General features: G+C 42.3%; 1 protein-coding gene across 1 annotated transcript in view; it reads right to left on the reverse strand.

Annotated features, from left to right (window-relative positions):
- The window catches only part of LOC126106318 (serine/threonine-protein kinase PAK mbt), a 120,421-nt gene that overhangs the window by 52,504 nt on the left and 45,498 nt on the right, over positions 1 to 22,419 (reverse strand). The window contains exon 3 of the mRNA XM_049912553.1: positions 3,921 to 4,202. Coding sequence (XP_049768510.1) covers positions 3,921 to 4,202 — 282 coding nt within the window. The remainder of the gene's footprint in view (positions 1 to 3,920; positions 4,203 to 22,419) is intronic.

Below are 22,419 nucleotides of genomic sequence, written 5' to 3' on the forward strand. Positions count from 1 at the left end.
GTCTGCATTACCCCCTGCTAATCTGTCCTTCCCCCTTCTATTGATATGCAGGCCCAGATTTGTGTACCCCATTCTCTCCGTTTCAATGGGACTGTTTTAGTCAAAAGCAATCCCCTCAGCTCTTCATTAACCCAGGTCTGGTCATGGTACTGTAAAACCTCCACTTCAGTGACGGCCCTTTCTCCTTCTATACTTTTCTCCTCTCCCCTTCGCCCCTCCCTCAGCACAGCCTCTTGCAGCAGCATTTAGCAGCCCTATTCTGCCCTCATGTTCCTACAGGCAGCACTAGCATCTTTTTCCACCCCATATCATTTCTGAGCACCCACCACCCACTACCACAGCTCACCTCAGACACTGTCGCAGTCAGTCCTTAGTTCCTGAAAACAACCGTGACTGTGTGTGTGTGTGTATGCACCCAAGCACGCTTGTGTGTGTGTGTGTGTGTGTGTGTGTGTGTGTGTGGTTTAAAAAATACCACCCTGGACTGGAACAACTGAATCACTTCTTTCCTCAGGGCTTTTATTATCTATTATAATGCCCAGGAATGAGGTACATCGTATTCAAGAACAGTGTTCTGCCACACACTCAACCTCCACAACAACTTACTCCATCCCTATGCCACTACCAGTCCCAACCCCATACCATAGGTATCATGGTGAGAAGCAACTTGTCCTTTTCATAATAAATTCCAACATGGACTTTTCACTGTTTGAGATTTTCTTATTACTCTTATTCCATCTTGAATTTTTCACTGTTAGATAACTATTTAACTATTCATTTTTTGTTGTGATACATATATTTCCTGACAGCAAATTTAGGTGATCTTACTATTTAGCACTTAGAAAATAATCAATTATTGATAACATAATATAAACGGATAGATAAAAAATCTGCTTACCAGGCAGCGGCAGGGGAACACACACACACACACACACACACACACGCACACACACACACACACAAAAGGATTTAACTAAGCTTTCGAAGCCAGTGGCTCCTTCTGGCAGATGAGTTGAAGGGGAAGGAAGAGGGGTGAAGGAAAAGGACTGAAGATGTTTATCGGACGTGATGAGAAGGAACGACTGATTGTTGGGCACTGTACCGGATGAGATTTGAAAACCTGATAGCTTGAAGGTGGAAGACGGGGTAATATGCAAGACAGAGATTACTGCTAAAACATCGTGCATGAGTTATAAGAGTGAAAAGTTAAATGCATTGTACCTAACAAAGGTTGGAGATGGGGACGGCAAAAAATAGATGAATCAGAAAATCAAAGATGTAGGGAACTAAAATGGAGTGAAGAAAGAAGTAATTACTGTGAATAAATGCTGATATGGAAGGAATTAACATAAATTAAGGCCAGGTGGATGGCGAGAACCGAGGACCTGTTGTAGTGCTAGTTCCCACCTGCGGAGTTCTGAGAAACTGGTGTCTGGGGGAAGAATCCAGATGGAGCGTTTAGTGGAACTGGCACCAAGGTCATGGCTGTCATATTGTACAGCATGCTTTGCAACACGATATTGTGTGTTGCCTGTAAACACCCTCTGCCTATCCCCATTCATCCTGACTGATAGTCATCCTGATGTAAAAGGCTGAACAGTTTTTGCATAACAGCTGATTTATGACGTGTCGTTTCGAGAGCGCAAGTCTTGCACGGGAGACAGTCACAGTAGGAGCCACAGGTTAGGGAGATGGGTGCAGAAGGAGCATTGGGTCTGACAAGGATGTTGTGAAGATTGCGACGAAAAGCTATTCTAGGTGTGGTGGGCAAAATATCAGACAGAGATGACCTCATTTCAAAGCCTTGTTGAAGTAGCTGATTGGTACATCCAGACCAGGATAATACTGGGCGACAAGTGTCTGCTTTGAAGTTGTTTTTTGGAGGGATCAGCAGTACCAGCATTGGATGTGATGGCCTGGGTAATCTGCTTTTGAATTAGGCTGTTGGAATAATTACAGCTAGTGAAGACAGAAGCGAGAGTGGTGGTGTCTTGCTGTAAAGAGCCTGCATCCGAACAAATATGTTTGCCTCAAATGCCAAGGCTGTATGTGAGGGAACGTTTGACATGGAAAGGATGGCAACTGTCAAACTGTAAGTACTGTTTCTAGAATGAAATTTTCACTCTACAGTGGAGCATGCACTGATATGAAACTTCCTGACAGATTAAAACTGTGTGCCGGACCAAGACTCGAACTCGGGACATTTGCCTTTCGCAGGCAAGTGCTCAAGTCTTGTAAGTACTGTTGTTTGTTAGTAGGTTTGATGTGGGTGGAAGTGTGTAGCTGGCCTTCAGTGAGGACGAGATCAACATCAAGGAAAGTGGCATGGGATTTGGAACAGGAGCATGTGAAGTTTAAATGGGAGAAGGTATTTAGAGATTTGAGGAATTTTAACAGGTCCGTCTCACCATCAGTCCATACGGCAAAGATGCCATTAATGTGTCTGAACCGAACTAGGGGCTGAAGGCTTACGGATCCCAGGAAAGCGCCCTCCAAGTGACCCATGAAAAGGTTGGCACAGGAAGGAGCCATCCTAGTTCCCATGCCCATATCCCTGATCTGTTTGTATGTCTGCCCCTCAAAGGTGAAGTAATTGTAGGCAAGTATAAAGTTGACTAAGGTGAGCAAGAAGGATGTCATAGGCTTGGAATCAGGTGGACATTGACTGAGGAAATGTTCAGCAGCATAGAGACCATGTACATGGGGGATGTTGGTATACAGGGAGATGACATCACTGGTGATAAGTAAGGTGGGAGTGGGATGAGCACAGGTTTCAGACACTCTAGGAAATGGTTGGTATCTTTATTGTAGGAGGGTACTATGGGTCGCAGGTGTTTATCAACTAAGGCAGATATACATTTGTTGGGTTCTCTGAAGCCAGAAACCACTGGACAGCCAGGATGATTGGGTTTGTGGATCTTAGGAAGTAGGTAAAAGGTGGTGGTGTGTGGTTTGAGTGAGATAAGAAGTTGTATAGCTTCAGGAGTAAGTAAATTTGTATAGACAGATGTGGTGTTATCTACACAAATGTACGCTGTAGGTTTTACTATTTTCAACAAATGAAGCAAAAGCAGCCTGCCAAAAGAACATTGCTACAAACTCTAAAACATCCTTTTACATGGAGGAAAAATGTTCTTCCATAGAATTTCACACATAATCTGCAAAAAAAATCACCATCAGTGGGTTTCAAACTCAGGACCTTCAGCACAGCAATCCGACACTCTACCAACTCACCTACCACAGATCTTCATATTCAGTACTCACAGATATGGTTTGCCTATACTCCATAGTTCTGGTGTTACTTTTAGTTACCGTTTACGTATCTTCTACTGAACGACAGCACAAAGCACAAACTAAATCAGTGTTTTGGTTGATACTCTTATCAACACACAACATTTGGTACTGATCTGAATGTCTGACATCATCTGGAGGTTTGGGTGTCAGACTCATCATACTCACTGAACTATAGCAGGCAGAAAGGAAGGTGATACAGCACTGACATAACAGCAGCACCTTGATTTCTAATATATGCAACCCTCAACATTAAAGTGTCACTCAATCACTCACTCACTCACTCACTCCCTTTCTCTCTCTCTCCCACACATGGGCACATCCCCACCCCTCACACACAGCATTAATCTCCTTTTATTATTTTATTTTAACTTTCTGTCACTACAGTCACCAGTTAACCTAAGAGAGGAAAGTAGTAATGTCACCATCTGTCTGTGAACTGTGTAAACTTTTTACTGTGTGTAATCATATTTTAACTTTTTGTGCATTAAAATTTTCCAAGGCGCCAGTACACAGATTCAGGCTCATCTCCTCCATTCTAAAACCTAGCGCACTGCACATTCAGCTGTACAGGTATATCTGTGACTAGCTGGTAGCAGCACAGTACGAGAAGAGAGAGCACCACCCACCTTGGTGTTTATGTTGTGGGTGTGGGGTGGGTGCTGGTGGGGTGCCTGCTGATGCCACTGGGGCTGCTGCGGGCCCGGTGTGGCGGGCGACTGCGACACAGGCGGGCGGTACGCCCCCGTCACGGGTCCCACGGTGGGGGAGGTGGCAGCAGGAGGTAGGTTGCCGTTCGCCAGGTTCTGCTGGTACGCCGAAGCCGGGGTGCCGCGGTAGTCGCCACCGGCCTCAGCAGTGCGGCTGCTGCCGGTCAGCCAGTCTCCACCCTCTGGCGAGGACTGCTTCAGCTGCCATAAAAGGGAAAGTGTTCACTGTCAGGCTGGAAACATGGTAGCATGTATTTAAATCAAAAAGGGTAATGAAACCATTTAATAGTTGGTGCAAAAGTTCACAGCGTTTCTGTTTTGCATGTTGGTATTTCGGTTGCTATGGGTTTATTATCGGCTGTCATTTACTATTTGTCACTCACTGACACTATTTGAGTTTACATATTGTCATTTTGTCATTTGGAGGTAGTGAGTAGGGCTGTGTGTGCTAGAAAATTGAGTGCCAAGCGGAGAAATCTGAACATTTGCAATATATTCTTCGGTTCTATTTCGGTAGAGGGGTGACGGCAGCAGAGAAAGGCAGAAACATTTGTGCTGTATATGGGAACAATGCCATGGGACACAGCACGCCAAGAAAATGGAAGGAGAATCATTTGGACACTAGTGACTATTCATATTCAGGAAGAGCTTTGGGGCTCGATGAAGATTGTTTAAATGCATTAATCCGCAATGATCCATATCACTTAGTCGAGAACTGGTAAATGTGATGAAATGTGATCATTCCACCATCGTGCAACATTTGCATGCAATGTGGAGATTTCAAAAATCATGTGTACAGGTACAGCATGCTCCAAGCCAAAATCACAAAAGTTAGCGAGTTCTTGAACATGCTATAAGTTCGAATATAATAAATTTCCTCAAGGAACAAAAGCTTATATGCGTAAACCGACACAGATTTAGAAAGCATCGTTCATGAGATACTCAGCTTGCTTTTTCTCCATACATTATCTTGCACACCGCAGATGAAGGGCAAGAGCAGGTGACATATTCCTAAATTGACACAGAACCACAATGCAAACTTGTAACAAAGGTCTGAGCAAACGGAATAAGTTCTCACATATGTGGCATCATGAATAAAAAATGAAATATAACATTATGTGTTGAGTGATCTTAAATACGTTAAACAACCATTTCCACAGGATATTTCTACATGGAAAATGATATATGCAGCGGAAAACAGAAATTTAAGCAAGAATCAACTGAAATAAACACTAGAATGTGGTAACATGCTCACTGGTGGTATAGCAGAGGTGCTCCTAAGTGAACAGTAAAATTATCAGCACAAAAAGAATTACTCTTAAGTTGCAGCAATATAAATCCAATCATTTCAGATAAATGTCATCTTGCACAATAGATATATGGAATTCTTCTCAGAACAATTGTCAGGGTGTGTGATAAACTTTTTGTAGTACACTTTTTACTACAGTCTGCAAAGAAAGTTATTTTCTAATGTTAAACCACAGTGTACCAGGGACACCTAGCTCCTCATTTCAGAAAAGCCTAGTACTCTCTCAACACCAAATGCAATGGGCTTGAAAAATCAGCTGAACAAGAACAGTATCTTGAAAAGACGTTATAAGATGAGCAGCAACAAAAGTAAAAAGGTAGTGTAGTGTAGTCAAATTAGCTCAGGCAAGAAATTAGATTAGGAAATGAGACATTAACAGTAGAAGCTGGGGGTTACCGCTTGGGAAGCAGAATAACTGATGATGACAGGTGTAAAGAAGATATAAAATGAAGACTTGCAATGGTGACAAGATCTTTTCTGGAAAAAGCAAGTATGTTAACATTTTCTAAAAGTATTTATTCAGAGTGTAGCCATAGATGGAAGTGAAAAATGAACAATACACAGCACAGACAAGAAGCGAACAGAAGCTTTGAAAATATGGTGCTACAGAAGAATTCCACAGATTAGATGGGAAGATCAGACAAGTGACGAAAATATATGAAATAAAACTGAGAAGAAAAGAGCATTATGGTACAGTTTGATTAAAAGAAGGAATAGGCTGACAGAACACCCTGTGATGCACCAAGGAATAATTAATTCGATGCTAGGTGTAAAAACTGTAGAAGGATGCCAAGGCTCGAATACAGTAAGTAGGTTCACGTGGATGTAGGCTGCAGTAGTTATGTAGAGATGAAAAACTTGCACAAGACAGACTAGTGTGGAGACCCACATTATTCTTCCAACTGAAGATGACAACAACAAACTTTAATGGTGACGACTACATCTAGTAGGCTTCTCCAAAAAGTAATATTTTCTGCATGGGCTGACACTGATGTTTCTTGCAAGAAACATATAAGGATAAAGACACTGCAACCACTGTTGGATGAATATCAAGATAGTGAGAGCAATGTTATGGTCTACAGAATGTTTTCTTAGGATCTCTAGACTCTTCCATGTGCAAGGCACTATTGACATATCTGTACTGTTAATCAAGTCCTGGAGACCATTGGCACACATATATAGCAAATTTCATTCCAGGTGAGGACAGAATTTTTACGCATGGTAAGCTGTTTTCACAAACAATAACTAATTAGTACTGTACTTAGTATGGAAATGAAAAAAATTAACTGAACAGCAACAACATACCACTGGTTGCTCACAAATGAAATTAGCACAAAGTAGAAAAGTTAAAGAAAAAGATGGGACAACAGATGTCACAAAAGAGATGCGACATAGGTGGTTATGTAGATATTACACTCAAATCAATAAACAAAACAATCATGGTAGTGAGCACAGAATAAAGGGCATAATGATTAGATATGAAAGAGATAATTGGGTACTGGAAGAGAAAATAAAATGACACGATACACACAATACTTTATCAAACTTTATAATCGCCAAGGATAAATGAGGCCAAATGAAGCTGAGGTTCTGGTGTAAGACGATCATAGGTGACAATGCTATACGCTTTTCTGAATTTCAAAATAGCTTTGCATGAACTCACAAAGAACAAATGCCAACTTACTGATTAAATATCAATGGAAATCTTGTGGGCTTCTGTCACAGTGTGTGACTAGAATTGAACCATCTTGTAGCTGAAATTTATGTAACTGGGCAAATTACATTAGATTTTTTAAGAAAAGCAAGAAAACGTAAAGTGCCTTTATAGACGTGTAAAAACCAAGGAGGAATTTGGAAGGAGAGTAAAGTTCAGGGAGAAGAAACAAAAACTTTCGAGGTCTACCTATGATACTGTAATTCCGTCAGAGACAGCAAAGGATCTGAAAGAGCAGTTGAACACAATGAACAGTGCCTTGAAACAGAGATTTTAAGGTGAACATCGACAGAAGTACAACATAGATAATAGAATGATGTCAGAATTAAATTAGATGATACTAAAGGAATTAGACACTCGGTGCTAAAGAAAAATGCTGCAGATTATACGGTACATCATGCAAGTAATGAGGAGGTGCTGAATCAAACTGAGGAAAAAAAAAGAAATTTATGATACAACTTGCCTATAAGAAGCAATCGGTTGATAAGACAAAACCTGAGGCATCATGGAATCATCAACTCGGTAATGTTGGGAAGTGGGAGGCAGGGAAGATGTAGAGGGAGTCCAAAGGGCAAATACAGTAAGCATGTTCAAGTAGACGTTGCAATACTTATCTGCAAAGGAAGAGACTTTCATGTAGGGTGGTTGTAATTTCATACATACGAAGGTCCTCCACAAAGTAAGTTCCATTTCTATTTTTATCCGCGGCAGCGCTACTATCGCAGTTCTGAGCATGCGCGGCAGTTACTCTGACTCAAGGAGAAGACATGTACACCATTTTCAGATCTCTGCTGCTGACGTGTGATTTGTAGTGCTTCTTTATAACGTCAGCTGTAATTGAAAATGCCGCTGCATGTGAAATCAGATCTGTGATTCGTTTTCTAAATGCAAATAAAGTTAAACCAAAGGAAATTCACCGGCAAATCTGTGAGGTTTACGGACAAAATGCTATGAGTGATTCAATGGTTAGAAGATGGGTCAGACTGTTCAATGAACAATGTGATCAAGTGCACGATGAAGAACGAAGTGGACGCCCATCTGTGGTTACTGATGAAGTGGTTCACACAATTGAAGAGAAGATTAAGCACAGCAAGTCCTAGCGACTTTCATCTCTTCTTACACCTAAAATCTGTCCTTGGTGGTCAACACTTCAACGATGACGACGAGCTGAAAGAACATGTTACCACATGGTTGAATACACAGGTGGCAACCTTCTAGGAAGAAGGCATACAAAAACTTGTGCCACGCTATGACAAGTGCCTACAAAATTTCGGAAGCTGTGTTGAAAAGTAGTTTAACAGTTGTAGATTTTTGTACAACAAATATTTTTTCTGTGTCTGTACATGTTTGTTTTATATAACCAAATGGAACTTACTTTGTGGATATACCTAGTATATAAAAAAGGACCACCCTGCACGTTAAAAAAAAAGCAAAAAACCCAATAAAACTTAACCATATTTAATTATGAAAATTTCATTAACATACAAAATGTTACATAGTTAGCATTATACAAATTAAATGGAGCCATTACATTTAATGAATGCAACTATTTACTGCAACAAGAAATCATTTTATTAATATAGAGTTTTAATTTCCCTAGCAATATAAGAAATAGAGCTAAACAACATTTACAGTTCTATAAAAAATTTAACTCAATGTAGAACGATTTTTTGGAAGCACTGGAAGCATGCATTATAGAGCTCCACTAATTTCCGAAGTCTTTTCTATCCTAAATTATTTTTTAATTTTGACCACACAAGCTCATAGTTGGTGAAGATTGTCTCAATGGATGCAGTGCTGGCAGGCAGGCAAGAAAAGAGACACTAAGAATGTAGTTGCAACAATGGGTCAGTGTTTCGAATAAATTAATCATAGGCATTTAAATGGCATTATTTAATTGTCAATGCGAAAAATAAAAAAAGACACAATAGCCCATAAAAACCCAATTTTCCCACCTGGGTTTTTTATTTTTAAGAACTGGGTTTTCCAGAACCCTGCTTGCACAAGATAGAGTACTGTGAAGGGTTGCACCACATCAGTCTTCCGACTGAAAGCCACAGCAGCAGCAACGGAGTTGGAGAAGCCTACTCGTAATGTGGTATGGAATAAAATGCCCATTGTTAGGTCACTATATACCATCTAGGTTGATGAAATGATAGAGGCAAAAATCTGGAAAGATGTAAGGCAGGATTGCTTATTGGCACCCCTGATATTTAAACTGTACAAAGATTGGTTGGTTGGCTGGATTAAAAGAGGAGGAAAGGGACCAAACTACAAGGTCATCAGTCCCTTGTACCGAATAAAACAATTCCACAAGTGTAGAATAAAACGAATGAGACTTACAACTCAATATGGAATGAAAGGAAAAATCACAAGAAGAATGAAGGCAACAAACATGTAAATGGACAAAAGGGGACAAGCTGACCACAGAAACACAAGAAATGGGATGAAGAGATTAAAACAACAATGCAGATTACCACGGCTGGCTGACCATGAGAATAAAAAAGGAGAATCCAGCCACTCTGCAACACATTAAAACCTCCACCCTAGAAGCACTAGGGTGGAGAACACAGAGGGACAAAGGACGTGCGCTAAAACTTAGATCAAATGATAAAACCCACCCTCACGAATAAAATGTAAAACTAAATCAGCCGATGAGACGTTGTCAGATAAAATAAGCAGCAATGAGTCCGGTAACCCCAGATTTTGTTGCTGGGCAGTCAAACTGGGACAGTGCACCAGAATATGGGCCACTGTCAACCAAGCGCCACACCGACACTCAGGTGGGTCTTCACAACGCAGGAGGTAACTGTGGGTCACCCAAGAGTTGCCAATGCAGAGCCGGGAGAGGACAACTGAATCCCTGCCAGAGGCCCCCCATGGAAGACTTCCACACATTCGTAGTCTCCTTAATGACATGCAGTTTGTTGTGTGTACTGTTATGTCATTCTGTCTTCCAAAGCCAAAAAACCTTATGTTGTAAGTCAGAACGCAGGTCAGGTTCAGAGATGTCCATCTCCAGAAGCGGTTTCTGCATAGCCTGTTTGGCCAGCCTGTCGGCAAGTTCATTGGGTGGGATGCCGACGTGTCCTGGGGTCTAAACAAATACCTCTGAACAACGGGACCGGTCGATGGCATAAATGGACTCCTGGACAGATGCTACCAATGGATGGCGAGGGTAGCACTGGTCAATAGCTTGTAGGCTGCTCAAAGAGTCAGCACACAGAAGAAACGATTCCCTGGAGCGTGAAAGGATATACTGAAGTGCACGAGAGATGTTCACCAGCTCTGCAGTGAATACCCTGCAGCCATCGGGCAAGGAATGTTGTTCAAAATGGCCTCTGTGGACATTGGAGAAGCCAACATGACCATCAGCCATCGAACTCTCAGTGTAAACCACTTCAGAGCCCCGGAACAGGTCAAGAATCGAGAGGAAGTGACAGTGGAAAGCGGCAGGAGTAATCGAGTCCTTATGTTCATGCAAAAGGTCCAGACGAATCTGCGGCCTAGGTATACACCATGGAGGTGTATGCAGACGGACCTGGACGGGAGGTGGTAAAGGGAAGGACTCCAGTTCAGACAGAAGGGATCTGCAATCGTTAGTCCTGACCTGGGCCGCTGATGTGGGAGATGAACTGCCACGGGTGGAAAAAGGTGACGGTAATTTGGATGCTCAGGAGAACCACAAATGAGTGATTGAATATGTGATTGAACAAGGGCTCCGTAGAACTGCAGCAGAATATTTTTGAGTGATCTGCACCCCAGTTGGTGTTGCTCAGGCAGCGGAGAGTATTGAGGTGCTGCCAGCACTTCCGCTTAAGCTGACAAAGGTGAGGTAGCCAAGTCAATCGAGCGTCGAAAACCAGTCCTAAGAATCGATATGCCCCCACTACAGTGACTGGACTGTCGTGAAGGTAAAGTTCTGGTTCCGGACGAACGGTATGACGCCAAAAGTGCATGACACAACTTAGCGGCCGAAAACTGGAAGCCGTGGGTGAGAGCCCATGACTGCGCCTTGTGGATGGGTCCCTGTAGGCACCACTCAGCAACACCAGTACTGGTGGAGCAGTACGAAATGCAGAAGTCGTCTGCATACAGAGAGGGTGAGACGGACGGCCCTACAGCTGCTGCTAGATTGTTAATGACCACTAAAAATAGTTATACACTCAATACAGAGCCCTGCCAGACCCCATTCTCCAGGATATTGGGGGAACTACGGGAGGCACCAACTTGGAAATGGAAAGTACGGAGTGAAAGGAAATTCTGGATAAAAATCTGGAGTGGCCCTCATAGACCCCACCCGTATAATGTGACAAGGATATGATGTTGCCAGGTCACGTCATACACCTTGCGTAGATCAAAAACGCTGTAGAGTTCACCGACTCTCTGTAATTGCCTCAGCAACTTCTGCCAACCACCAAGGGACTGTCTTGCACCAGGGGCACCCTAAAGAGCAACGGATCACATTTACTGCCACAGAAACGATTGTGGTAGTCACCTACTCAACCATCACATCGATTTTACCATGTGGGGGAGAGTCAACTGTGACATCAGAGGTAAAAGTTTCCCAGTCCGCCTTGTTTAAAGCCCATCTGGGCAGGCGTCCGTGAGCCTGACGTCAAGACAGTGACAGAAAGAGAGAGAAGTGGTCACTACCACACAGGTCGTCATGTGCTCGCCAGTGGACAGATGGGAGAAGTCCTGGGCTGCAAATTGACAAATCAATGGACGAGTAACTACCTCGAGCCACCCTGAAATGTGTGGCAGCCCCGGTATTTAAGAGACATCTCTGCCTCGGCCAGTAAGCATGGCAACACCCCAAAGGGGTTATGGACGTTAAAATCTCCCAAACGTAGGAAAGGTTTAGGGAGTTGATCAATCAGTGCAGCTAATACATTCAGGGGCATTGCACCATCTGGAGGAAGATATACATTACAGACAGTTATTTCCTGTGTCATCTATATTCTGACAGCCACAGCTTCAAGAGTGTTTGAAGGGGCACATGTTCACTACAGACCGAGTTTAGGAAATAAACGCAAACTACACCTCACACTAGATTATAGTCGTTACAGTTTCTGTAATATCCCTTATAGCCGTGGGGGGCAGGGGTCCGCATTGCCGGGAATCAGGTTTCCTGGAGGGCAATGCATAAAGCAGGTGTAAAGCTTAACAGTTGCTGTAACTCAGCCAGGAGGTGGGAAAAACCGCCGCAATTCCACTGGAGGATGACATCATCATGAGACTGGGAAGGCATGGAACATTCAATGATGCAGTTTATGCCTCAGGGTCACCTGCTGCCATCGACTTTTTGCCTGGACAGTCTATATCCTTTGTGTCTGAGGGTCTGGCGACATCCAGGTCTTCAGCTGACGCCAGAATCTCCACCCCATCCTCAGACGCAGAGCTTGTTGGTAGTGGTTGTGTGGGTGCCACCGCAAGTCCCTTGTTCTTAGGGGTCTTCTTTTTTGATTTCTCACGCTGTTCCTTGGGTTTCCCTGGCTGGGAGGACTTCACTGAATCAGTCTCCGGGACTGATGATGAGCATGGAGCCCTATTGTAATGTCTCTTGCAGCAGTCTCTCCGCAATATTTTCAGAAATTTTTATAAATTATATAACTCAGTACATATCTCGAAATATCTCTTCTTATCTTACCGATTTCTAAACTTTAATATACAATGATTATGTATGTATTGTTGAGCTAGTCATCATCTTAATGAGATTCTGTATTAGAAGGAATTTAATACATGAACTAAACGAAAGTACGTGTGTTCGCGTATTATTTAACTGATTATTATTGACAGTGTCTGCTTACTACGCTGTGTTGCACGGGATCAGTGGGGAACGTCTGATTTACACTGGACGAACCTGCCATTTTGTATGCTCAAGATACCCAGTTTATTACTTTCAATAAATGGGCTAACATGGTCTTACCAGCAGATCTCCGGTCTTCCCCATGTGATCACCGAACGTTAATAATTATTACAAATGTTTTCAGGAGATCGACTGACAATTTTCGTCGCACCGAGACTTCAAAATTGCTTCACTGTCTCATGGAATTTAAGTGAAGCTCAATTCAATCAGGATAGAACAGTATTGAACTGTGTGAATGTGATAAGCCTGCTTTGTGAATGAAAATTTCCTTAATATACGCATGTTTTTTACTATCCTGATCAGTGAAGCAAAATCAGGCCAGTGAGAGAGAGGTTTTTAAATTTCAGATCCCACAAAAATTATTAAACTATGACCAGCTGCTTTTGGGCTCTTCAGCTGCTTGCAAGTGTCGTCTTTCCCAATAGCAGAAACCTGGGAAGGGAGTGACACATGGGACCACTTCCTAGCGAGAGGAGCCGAAGAAGTCTTACCAGGGTGTATACACGGACAAGGAAAACAAATTCCCGGATTTTTCCCAGTTAAAAATATACTTTCTCCCGGATGAAAACACACTTTTTCCGTGTTAAGCGACAATGTACTTTCCCTCGGAACTGCAAAACTTACCAATCCTTTGACTGGTTACAGTTTTATACAGGGGCGATGAATTTCCCAGCACTTTAGAAAATGAAACTCAGAGAAAGAGACACGTTTTGGAAATATCTTTGAAGTGCAGCAACATGTACACTGCGTATTTTCGTATTACGAAAGTAATAACCATGCATGTTACTTTCCGAATCATTGAAATCGAGACTGCGAAGCACTTTTGTAAGCCAGTCATAGCTCATGTAACGTGATCTCGCCGGCCAATGACAGTGGATATTCAAAGCATAGGACACGTGATGTAGTCAGCCAACAGCAACATCACTGTTAAGTACCACGAACACACAAACAGAGAAAGTTTATAGTTTAAATTAACATACATAGTGCTGCTACAAGGAAAGCAAAGCTTTCACATATAATATTGGTCTCTAAGGTTAATAAGCTGCAAGAGAAGCTAAGCTTTCGCATATAATGTTGATCTTTTTTGTGCATGTTACACTTTAAGATATATCATACAAATGTGCCAGTAAAATTTTTAATAACGACATAAATGTCTGATCTTCAGGATTCGAAACTCTTCAAAATTGCTCATCATCAAAGAGTTGATTTTTAAATGAGAGTCAAACGCTCTGTGATTTAAGAATTCATGGTACATTATCGCATATAGTTCATCTTACGTGAAAGAATATTTACTTTGAAAGCATCGCTTTTCAAACCACCATTCGTAATATTTTTCCGCGACCTGTTAGAAACAGGTTCGTTTCAGCAGTTGCCAGAGACCGCAGATAACAGACGACATCGCACTTGTGCAGCTATCATGACGGAGGAAGCCCATATGTACGTACATGTAAAACATTGAAAGATCATACATTATGTCATAAAAGAAACAAAACATCAGGAGATACTCCAAGAGCATCAGAATTTCGTGAACCATACTAAAATGTGCATATTTAAAGTGCATTTTTAAAGTGCACATTCGTATGTCTAGATTCCCAATGAAGTAGACTTCACCTGATATTAAGCTTTTCAGTGTGGTTTTCGGGATGTAAATTTTCTTGGAGCACCAGTACTGTATTATATCATGTTTAGTTCTTTATTATGGCATAATGCCATACGTGCTAGAAGATGAAAACGTGCACTTGAAATGCAGCGAACAGTTGAAACTAGCCAGTACTGTGGAATTAAACCTTTCGTTTCAAATACATGGACTGCCTCTTTGGAAAAGGTTAATAAAAGCCAAATTTCTTTAGCAAACAGGCAAAAATAACTTCATTGTTCTGCAAAGCAATTAATGCTTGACTATCAAAAAGGCGGAAATAAAATAAAATTTGAAACTAATAACATATTTTAGCCTTCCGTAATTATGTCAATGTAATTAATTCACTTGATAGTTCCTGGCACAGATATCCGTTTTGTTTTGATTTGACATGAGAGTAAACGAAGGGGAAACAGCAAAATCACTAAATGTAAACACGGGTCATGTGGACACTACCCACTATAACTCAGACTGCTCTGCGCATCAGCCCTGGATCTACGATATTTGCTAACCGGGTCAATACAAAAAAAAAAAAAAAAAATTGAATTTTCAAAAATATGTTCATCTTGTAGCGCACATCTTTCTGAAAAGTCTGCAACATACAACAAATATGTTTGAGGAAATGTAAGACATGTATTTGGACTTAAGTGTGCCCAAGTGCAGTGGCAAGCCTCTTCATACAGCATTCTTCTACCGCACGTCACTGTATTTCGCTCTGTGGAATTGAAATGTGTATATTTTGTAATGGATGCCGTCAAACTATATTCAGGGCTTGCCCCTCTTTTTTAAAAAAATCTCGCAATTAATAGGGAATGGGATTATTTGTAATCGGCAGAACAAGAAAACTTCAGAAAATTTGCACTCTTTAAAGCCTATCAGCTAATAACTTGCTGTTTTGTGTAGCATAAAATTAAATACAGGATACATAAAACCAATAAAGACAAGAGACAAGCAAGAAAGTACACATTTCTTCAATCCTTAGCTCCTAGCATTTTGTCTCTCTTATCTTGCTACAGCTTTACACGACGTGCTTTCCTTTCTGCGAAAGAATCTAGTACCTTATAAAAGTTCATCGAATGTTTTGCTACATGAAAAATCGAAATGTCGTTTATCTAATACTAAAAAAGCTGTTAATACAAATAATACCCAATACTGGTGTGGTTTCTCGATCTGATCACGCCTATTTTGTCACTGTCTGCAGACTGTTTTGGCACATTTCATTAATACGCACCAGTTTCTCAAGCATGAGATTGAAAAGTAGTATTATGAAATTTTTATATAAATTTGGAATCTTCTTATTCTTCCACAGTTTGTGTGATGTCCCCGGTTTTTCTCCTTCCTCGTTCTAACAAACAATCTTGTCATCACCAATTCTGTAGTTATTCCTGCCATTGTCAAAATTTGTTCGCCGATTAACTTCCCTAACCCTGCCAGAATCACATGTTTAGTTACACCGGGATTAATCTCCAGTTAGGCATTGTTACATGTTCGTACAATATGTTTTACGCGTTACTTCCAGAATAGAACTTAAGCGACTGCTAGCCGGGGACTGTACAACTGGTTCTTACTAGTGTAGCAATCTGGCCAAAATTTTCCATCAAAATTTTATTTTCTTGGATACACCGAGAAGATAATACATACTCTTTCTCACCTGTTATTCCTGTTAGTCGTTTATTTCCATTCTGGTAGTCTGAATCTATGGATTTTGCTAGTAATTAGAACAACGTTAATCATTTGCCAACCCAATCAACCACATAAACAGACAGCGATTGGCATTCATCCGTTCAGCTTTAACCCGCTCAGCTCTTATAGCCCCGTCCCCTATTGTCTGCGGAAAGTTTATTTCTAGATGCAAGGAGGATTCTCCTGACAGAGACATAACATACACTATGCACGCATTCAAAAATTAACTTACGATTCATTTAGAAATCAACTTAAAATGTGTTCAAAAACCAACAGGGATGCGCTTCAAAATCATATGAAAAATCAATTTGTGAAACAAGTATTTTTTCCTGAAGAATATGAATTTGGCGCCCCCCTTTTCTCGGTAGCATCTAGCTTCTTGCTGCGACTGCTTGCACAGCCAACAGTCACATTTCTATAGCAACAAGTGGGAAAATATACTACTCGAATGCGACTCAACTGCACATGCGCATGAGCCCACTTGTAACTGCTAAAATGAATCTAATGTAAACAGTCGTGACTTCACGCTCAGTGGAGGCAATTTGTTGTTATGAAGCATTACATTGTCTTCCTAAAGCCTTTGACACATTTTGCTGTTGGCATCTGCTTGAATGAGCACTGTGTGTTGTCATTCTATATGGCGCATTTCCTTTGCAACTTAAGTTATTTTCTTTTTTTTCTCTCGTTTATGTTTTATTGTTGAAGTATTATTTTGCAGTGGTATCCTTTGATAGGTAATATCCTTTGTTAGAGTATCGGTTCTTACCAGTCAAAATTACAAAAATTTAACAGAAAACTAAAACAAAACAAAAAAAAAAATCCCGGAATTCTAAAAAATTCCCGGGATTCTAAAAAATTCCCGGTTTTCTCCCAGATGAAAAAATTGCTGGGTTTTTCCTGGATCTCCCAGGTTGTATACACTCTGATTACAATTCTCTGGCTCAGAAGTGGGGACTGAAATCTCCGGTGGTTGGGGGGGTGTTGCTCCCAAAGTAGGTGGTGTGGGAGCACCAGGGAGGGAAGTGCCCCCAACATCAAGGCGGCAGGTGTAGTCTCCCGGTTCTGAGATGCGGCAGGAATTCGAGAAACTGATGGGGCGACAACTGTTCTCGTAGCGGCAGCGTATGAGGTGGTCATAGCCACAGGATCTAGGAGCTCAAATTTCCTCTAAGCCTCAGTGTAGGTCAGTCGGTCCAGGGTCTTATATTCCATGATTTTCCTCTCTTTCTGTAAAGTCCTGCAGTCTGGCGACCAAGGTGAATGCTGCTCTTTGCAGTTGATACAGGTGGTAGGCAGGGCACATGCAGTACTGGGATGCGATGGACGTCCACAATCTCAACAGGTGGGACTGAAAGTACAGTGGGAAGACAAATGGCCGAACTTCCAGCATTTACGGCACAGCATCGGGGGAGGAATATATGGCTTGACGTCACACGTCACAGCAGTAGACCATCACCTTGACCTTTTCAGTCAATGTGTCACCCTCGAAGGCCAAGATGAAGGCACCAGTGACAACCTGGTTATCCCTCGGACCCCAATGTACGCGTCGGATTAAATGTACACCTCGCCGCTCTAAACTGGTGCACAGCTCGTCGTCAGACTGCAAAAGAAAGTCCCTGTGGAATATAATACCCTGGACCATATTTAAGCTCTTATGAGGTGTGATGGCAACAGAAACATCCAGCAACTTGCCATAAGAAAATAAAGCCCGTGACTGGGCAAAAGATGCTGTTTTTATCAAAACTGACCCAGAGCGCATTTTGGACAAGCCCTCCACCTCCCCATACTTGTCCTCCAAATGCTCCACAAAAAAACTGAGGCTTCATGGATATGAAAGATTCCCCATCAACTCTCATACATACGAGGTACCAGGGTGAATAAGCTTCACTGCCATCCTTAGCTTGGCGTACCTCCCATGCAGGGGAACAACTTGGGGCCATATTTCTTAGCATTAAAGTTAGACTTTGCCCGCTTAGAGACTGCCGGTGGTGGACCACCAGCAAGAGATGACATACTATGCTTCATGGCGTGTCATCTGCCCTGATGCCACCCACTCCGACCAGGGAACCCTCCCCACGGGTGCCACCCAGTTGCAACAAAAGCCACCTGGCAGGATGGCCATTGCCGTAAGTCCCGATGCCCCAGGGTGACAGGCATCTACTCCTTGGCATACGTGGGGAGTTAACGGCACAGGCATCAGCAGAGCGATCCCTGTGTTGTCAGGGGGCTACAACCAACAGGGTACATGGCGGCCCCACCACAATGGACTGGCTACCGTGCTGGATATGAGGTGCAAAGAAGTCCACGGTCATCGTCGGCACAGAAAGTGACACTGCATAGTGCATGGTGGAAAACGCACCCAGGAAAGTGTCCTCATCCAAGAGGTGGAGAATGGGTGGGACTGCAATGCGACAATGAGAAAGTGGGCTAAAGATCTCAAGGCATGATGGACACGGTGCACCATGTAAGGCGCCCTTCCCCAATTGGTTCTCTCCTCGGGAAAATTTTGAAAAATGGAGGCCAAACCCTACAGGGGGCCATCACATAAAGCCCGAAGCATGGGAGACTCCTTTTAGTCGCCTATTACGACAGGCAGGAATACCTCGGGCCTATTCTAACCCTCAGACCCGCAGGGGGGGTTCTGTACAAAGAGACAGTGAGGGAAGACAATGACAGTTTCTACATGGAAACTGTTTGTCAGGTACAGAAATGAGTATGATACAGCTGCTGATGGCACAGTAGTATTTGCAGAAAGGTAGCACCAATTGAATCAGGTGCTTGAAGAAATTGTACATGCACTTGCTGATGGCAACACCACGTATAAAATAATATAATGGTAAATGCAAGATGTGGGGATGCTAGATGGCTAAAGGACAAGAGACTCTTGAAGAGATGGAAAAATTTAGCCTTCTTGGCTGTAGAGTTGTAGAATAGATAACGGGAAAATGCAAGAAAGACAGTAACATAGATTTCAAAAGGTATAAGGGGATCCTATAAAAATACGTGTTTAATAAGCTTGAAAAATCCAATAATATAAAACTTGCTAATGAAAAGAGATTCATGAAAAGCTACACTATGTGATCAAAAGTATCTGGACCCCCCCCCCTCCCCCAAAAAGAAAAAAACATACATTCCTCGTATTAGACACATTCTGCTGCCACCTACTGCCAGGTATTCCATATCAGCGAGCTCAGTAATCATTAGACATTGTGAGAGAGGAGAATGGGACACTCTGCACAACTCATGGACTTCGAATGTGGTCAGGTGATTGTATGTCACTTGTGTCATATGTCTGTACACAAGATTTTGACACTCCTAAATGTCCCCATGTCCAGTGTGATAGTGAAGTGGAAATGTGAAGGGACACATACAGCACAAAAGCATACACGCCGACCTCGTCTGTTGACTGACAGAGACCGCCGACGGTTGAAGAGGGTTGTAATGTGTAATAGGCAGACATGTATCCAGACCATCACACAGGAATTCCAAACTGTATCAGGATCCACTGCAAGTAATATGACAGTCAGGCAGGAGGTGAGAAAACTTGTATTTCATGGACGAACAGCTGCTCATAAGACACACATCACACCAGTAAATGCTAAACGATGCCTCGCTTGGTGTAAGGAGCGTAAACATGGGACAATTGAACAGTGGAAAAACGTTGTGTGGAGTGGCGGATCACGGTACACAAGATGGTGATCCTATGGCAGGGCGTGGGTACAGCAAATGCCTGGTGAACGCCATCTGCCAGCGTGAGTAGTGCCAACAGTAAAATTCGGAGGCGGTGGTGTTACAGTGTGATTGTGTTTTTCATGGAGGGGGCTTGCACCCCTTGTTGTTTTGCATGGCACTATCACTGCACAGGCCTACACTGATGTTTTAAGCACCTTCTTGCTTTCCACTGTTGAAGATCAATTTGGGGATGGCGAGTGCGTCTTTCAACAAGATCGAGCACCTGTTCATAATGCACTGCCTGTGGCAGAGTGGTTACATAACAATAACATCCCTGTAATGGACTGGCCTGCACAGAGGCCTGACCTGAATCCTACAGAACATCTTTGGGATGTTTTGGAACGCCGACTTCGTGCCAGGCCTCACTGATCAACATCGATACCTCTCCTCAGTGCAGCACTCCGTGAAGAATGGGCTGCCATTCCCCAAGAAACATTCCAGCACCTGACAAAGTATGCATGAGAGAGTGGAAGATGTCATCAAGGTTAAGGGTGGGCCATCACCATACTGAATTCCAGCATTACCTATGGAGGGCGCCACGAACTTGTAAGTCATTTTCAGCCAGGTGTCGGGATACTTTTGATCACATAGTGTATGTTTTGGACACATTGAGAACAGAGAAAACAGAAATGAAACAATTAAAAGTCTTTGAAATACGGTGTGAGCAATACTATGAGTCGCCATCTGGTGGAAAGTAGTCTCTGGACACTAATTTGTGGAAATTAATTTAGGAAGTGTCCATACTTCACTTTTATGACAGCTTGAACTCTTCTGTGGATATTTTCAATGAAGTGTCTGAATGTCAGTTAGCTGATTTGGGGGTGGGGACCAAAAGAAATCGTCCCAGCATTTGCTTTAAGCAATTTTAGTGTCTGAATGTCTGTGGAGGAATGGCAGCCCATTCTTCACCAAGAGCCGAAACTAGAGAAGGTATACCCAGACCACTGAAACTTTGCACTTGACGTATGTGTTTGAAGTTGGCCACATACTAGTTTAATAAGTGATAAGTGAAGAATGAGAAATGTGAAGCACTAGGCATGGGGCACGAACTGATTCCATCACAGTTATCAATGCCAGTAGTGATGCCAGATGCTGGGGTACGGAACATCAATGTTCTGACCAATCTCAAGTGTGTTCCATCGGGTTCAGATTGGGGCTCCGGGCAAGCTATTCAGGGATGTACTGTCCACAAACCATTGTCTCACAGATGCTGCTTTGCGACAGGTGATACTGTCATGGTGATACAAACAATTGGCGTATCCCAACCCTTCCTCTACCATACACAGTACACTATACTGTAAAACAACTTCACATCCTTCTGCTATTAGCATTTTCCTAAACGTAATAAGAGGACTACATCTCAACCATGGAAAGAAAAACACCACACTGTTGCACCACCTCCTCTGTACTTCACTGTTGTCACTACACAAGATGGCAAGTAACATTCTCCAGACGTTTGACGAACTTAAATCCCTCCACTGAATTGCCACAGGGTGTACCTTGATTCACTGCTCCGAATCACTCATTTCCAGTCATCCACTGTACAGTGACATTGCTCTTTGCATCCTCTCATGTGCCGCTTAGCACTGACCACAGTGATAATGTTTGGCTTATGAGCAGCTGCTTGAACACTGTCTCCCACTTTTTTTTAACTGCTTTTGTCCAATCATTGTGTTGCCTGGACTGCTGTTAACACTCAAACTCACAAGTGATTCCTTCCACCAATTTCAAGGGGTATTTTTAGAATCACACATCACAATGCTCGATAGTCCTGTATGTCAATGTGTGAAGTATGCCTGGCCTCAGTTTAGGTAGTTAAAATCTTGAACGTGTCTTTAAACAGCAACTGTAAAGTAATAGTCTCCCAACCAGTTGCCTGACACAGGTTTATTAGAACCCTTAGACCAACGATTCACTAATCATAGAAATTATGTTCTTCAGAAGGAGATGTAATGATTCTTACATCTTGTGTTAAAAAGGTATGTTAAAATAAAGCCATTTGGCTCTCGTAAAGTAAAAATTCATCTCAAAAACAATAAAACAGCAGGCCATGGCAATCAAATAACATCAGTGTGAAATTCACAGATAAAACTTGTTGACCGAATATACTAGGCCTACCACGTTAAGAAGTTGACAAATATTATTTTTGAGCTTCACACTGTTGTTACTGATGGCCAAGGCCTGTTATTTTATTGTTTTTGGGATGAATTTTTTTCTTGATAAGAGCCAAACAACTTTATTTTAACATACATTTTCAACACAAAATGTTTTACAAGTATTACACCTCCTTCTGAAGAAGGAACCTAGATTAATGGTTCTAATAAACCTGGTTCACACAACTAGCTGACTAGATTCTTTCGTCCTTTCCAAAACTTAGCTGATCACATCACCAACCGTCAACTTGGGCCACTCTAGAAGGGTTTCTTACCCAGGTGACATCCAATGACCAGTTCATGTTTGAAGTCACCGAGC

This window comes from Schistocerca cancellata, chromosome 10, assembly GCF_023864275.1.
Source record: "Schistocerca cancellata isolate TAMUIC-IGC-003103 chromosome 10, iqSchCanc2.1, whole genome shotgun sequence".
Classification (NCBI taxonomy): domain Eukaryota; kingdom Metazoa; phylum Arthropoda; class Insecta; order Orthoptera; family Acrididae; genus Schistocerca; species Schistocerca cancellata.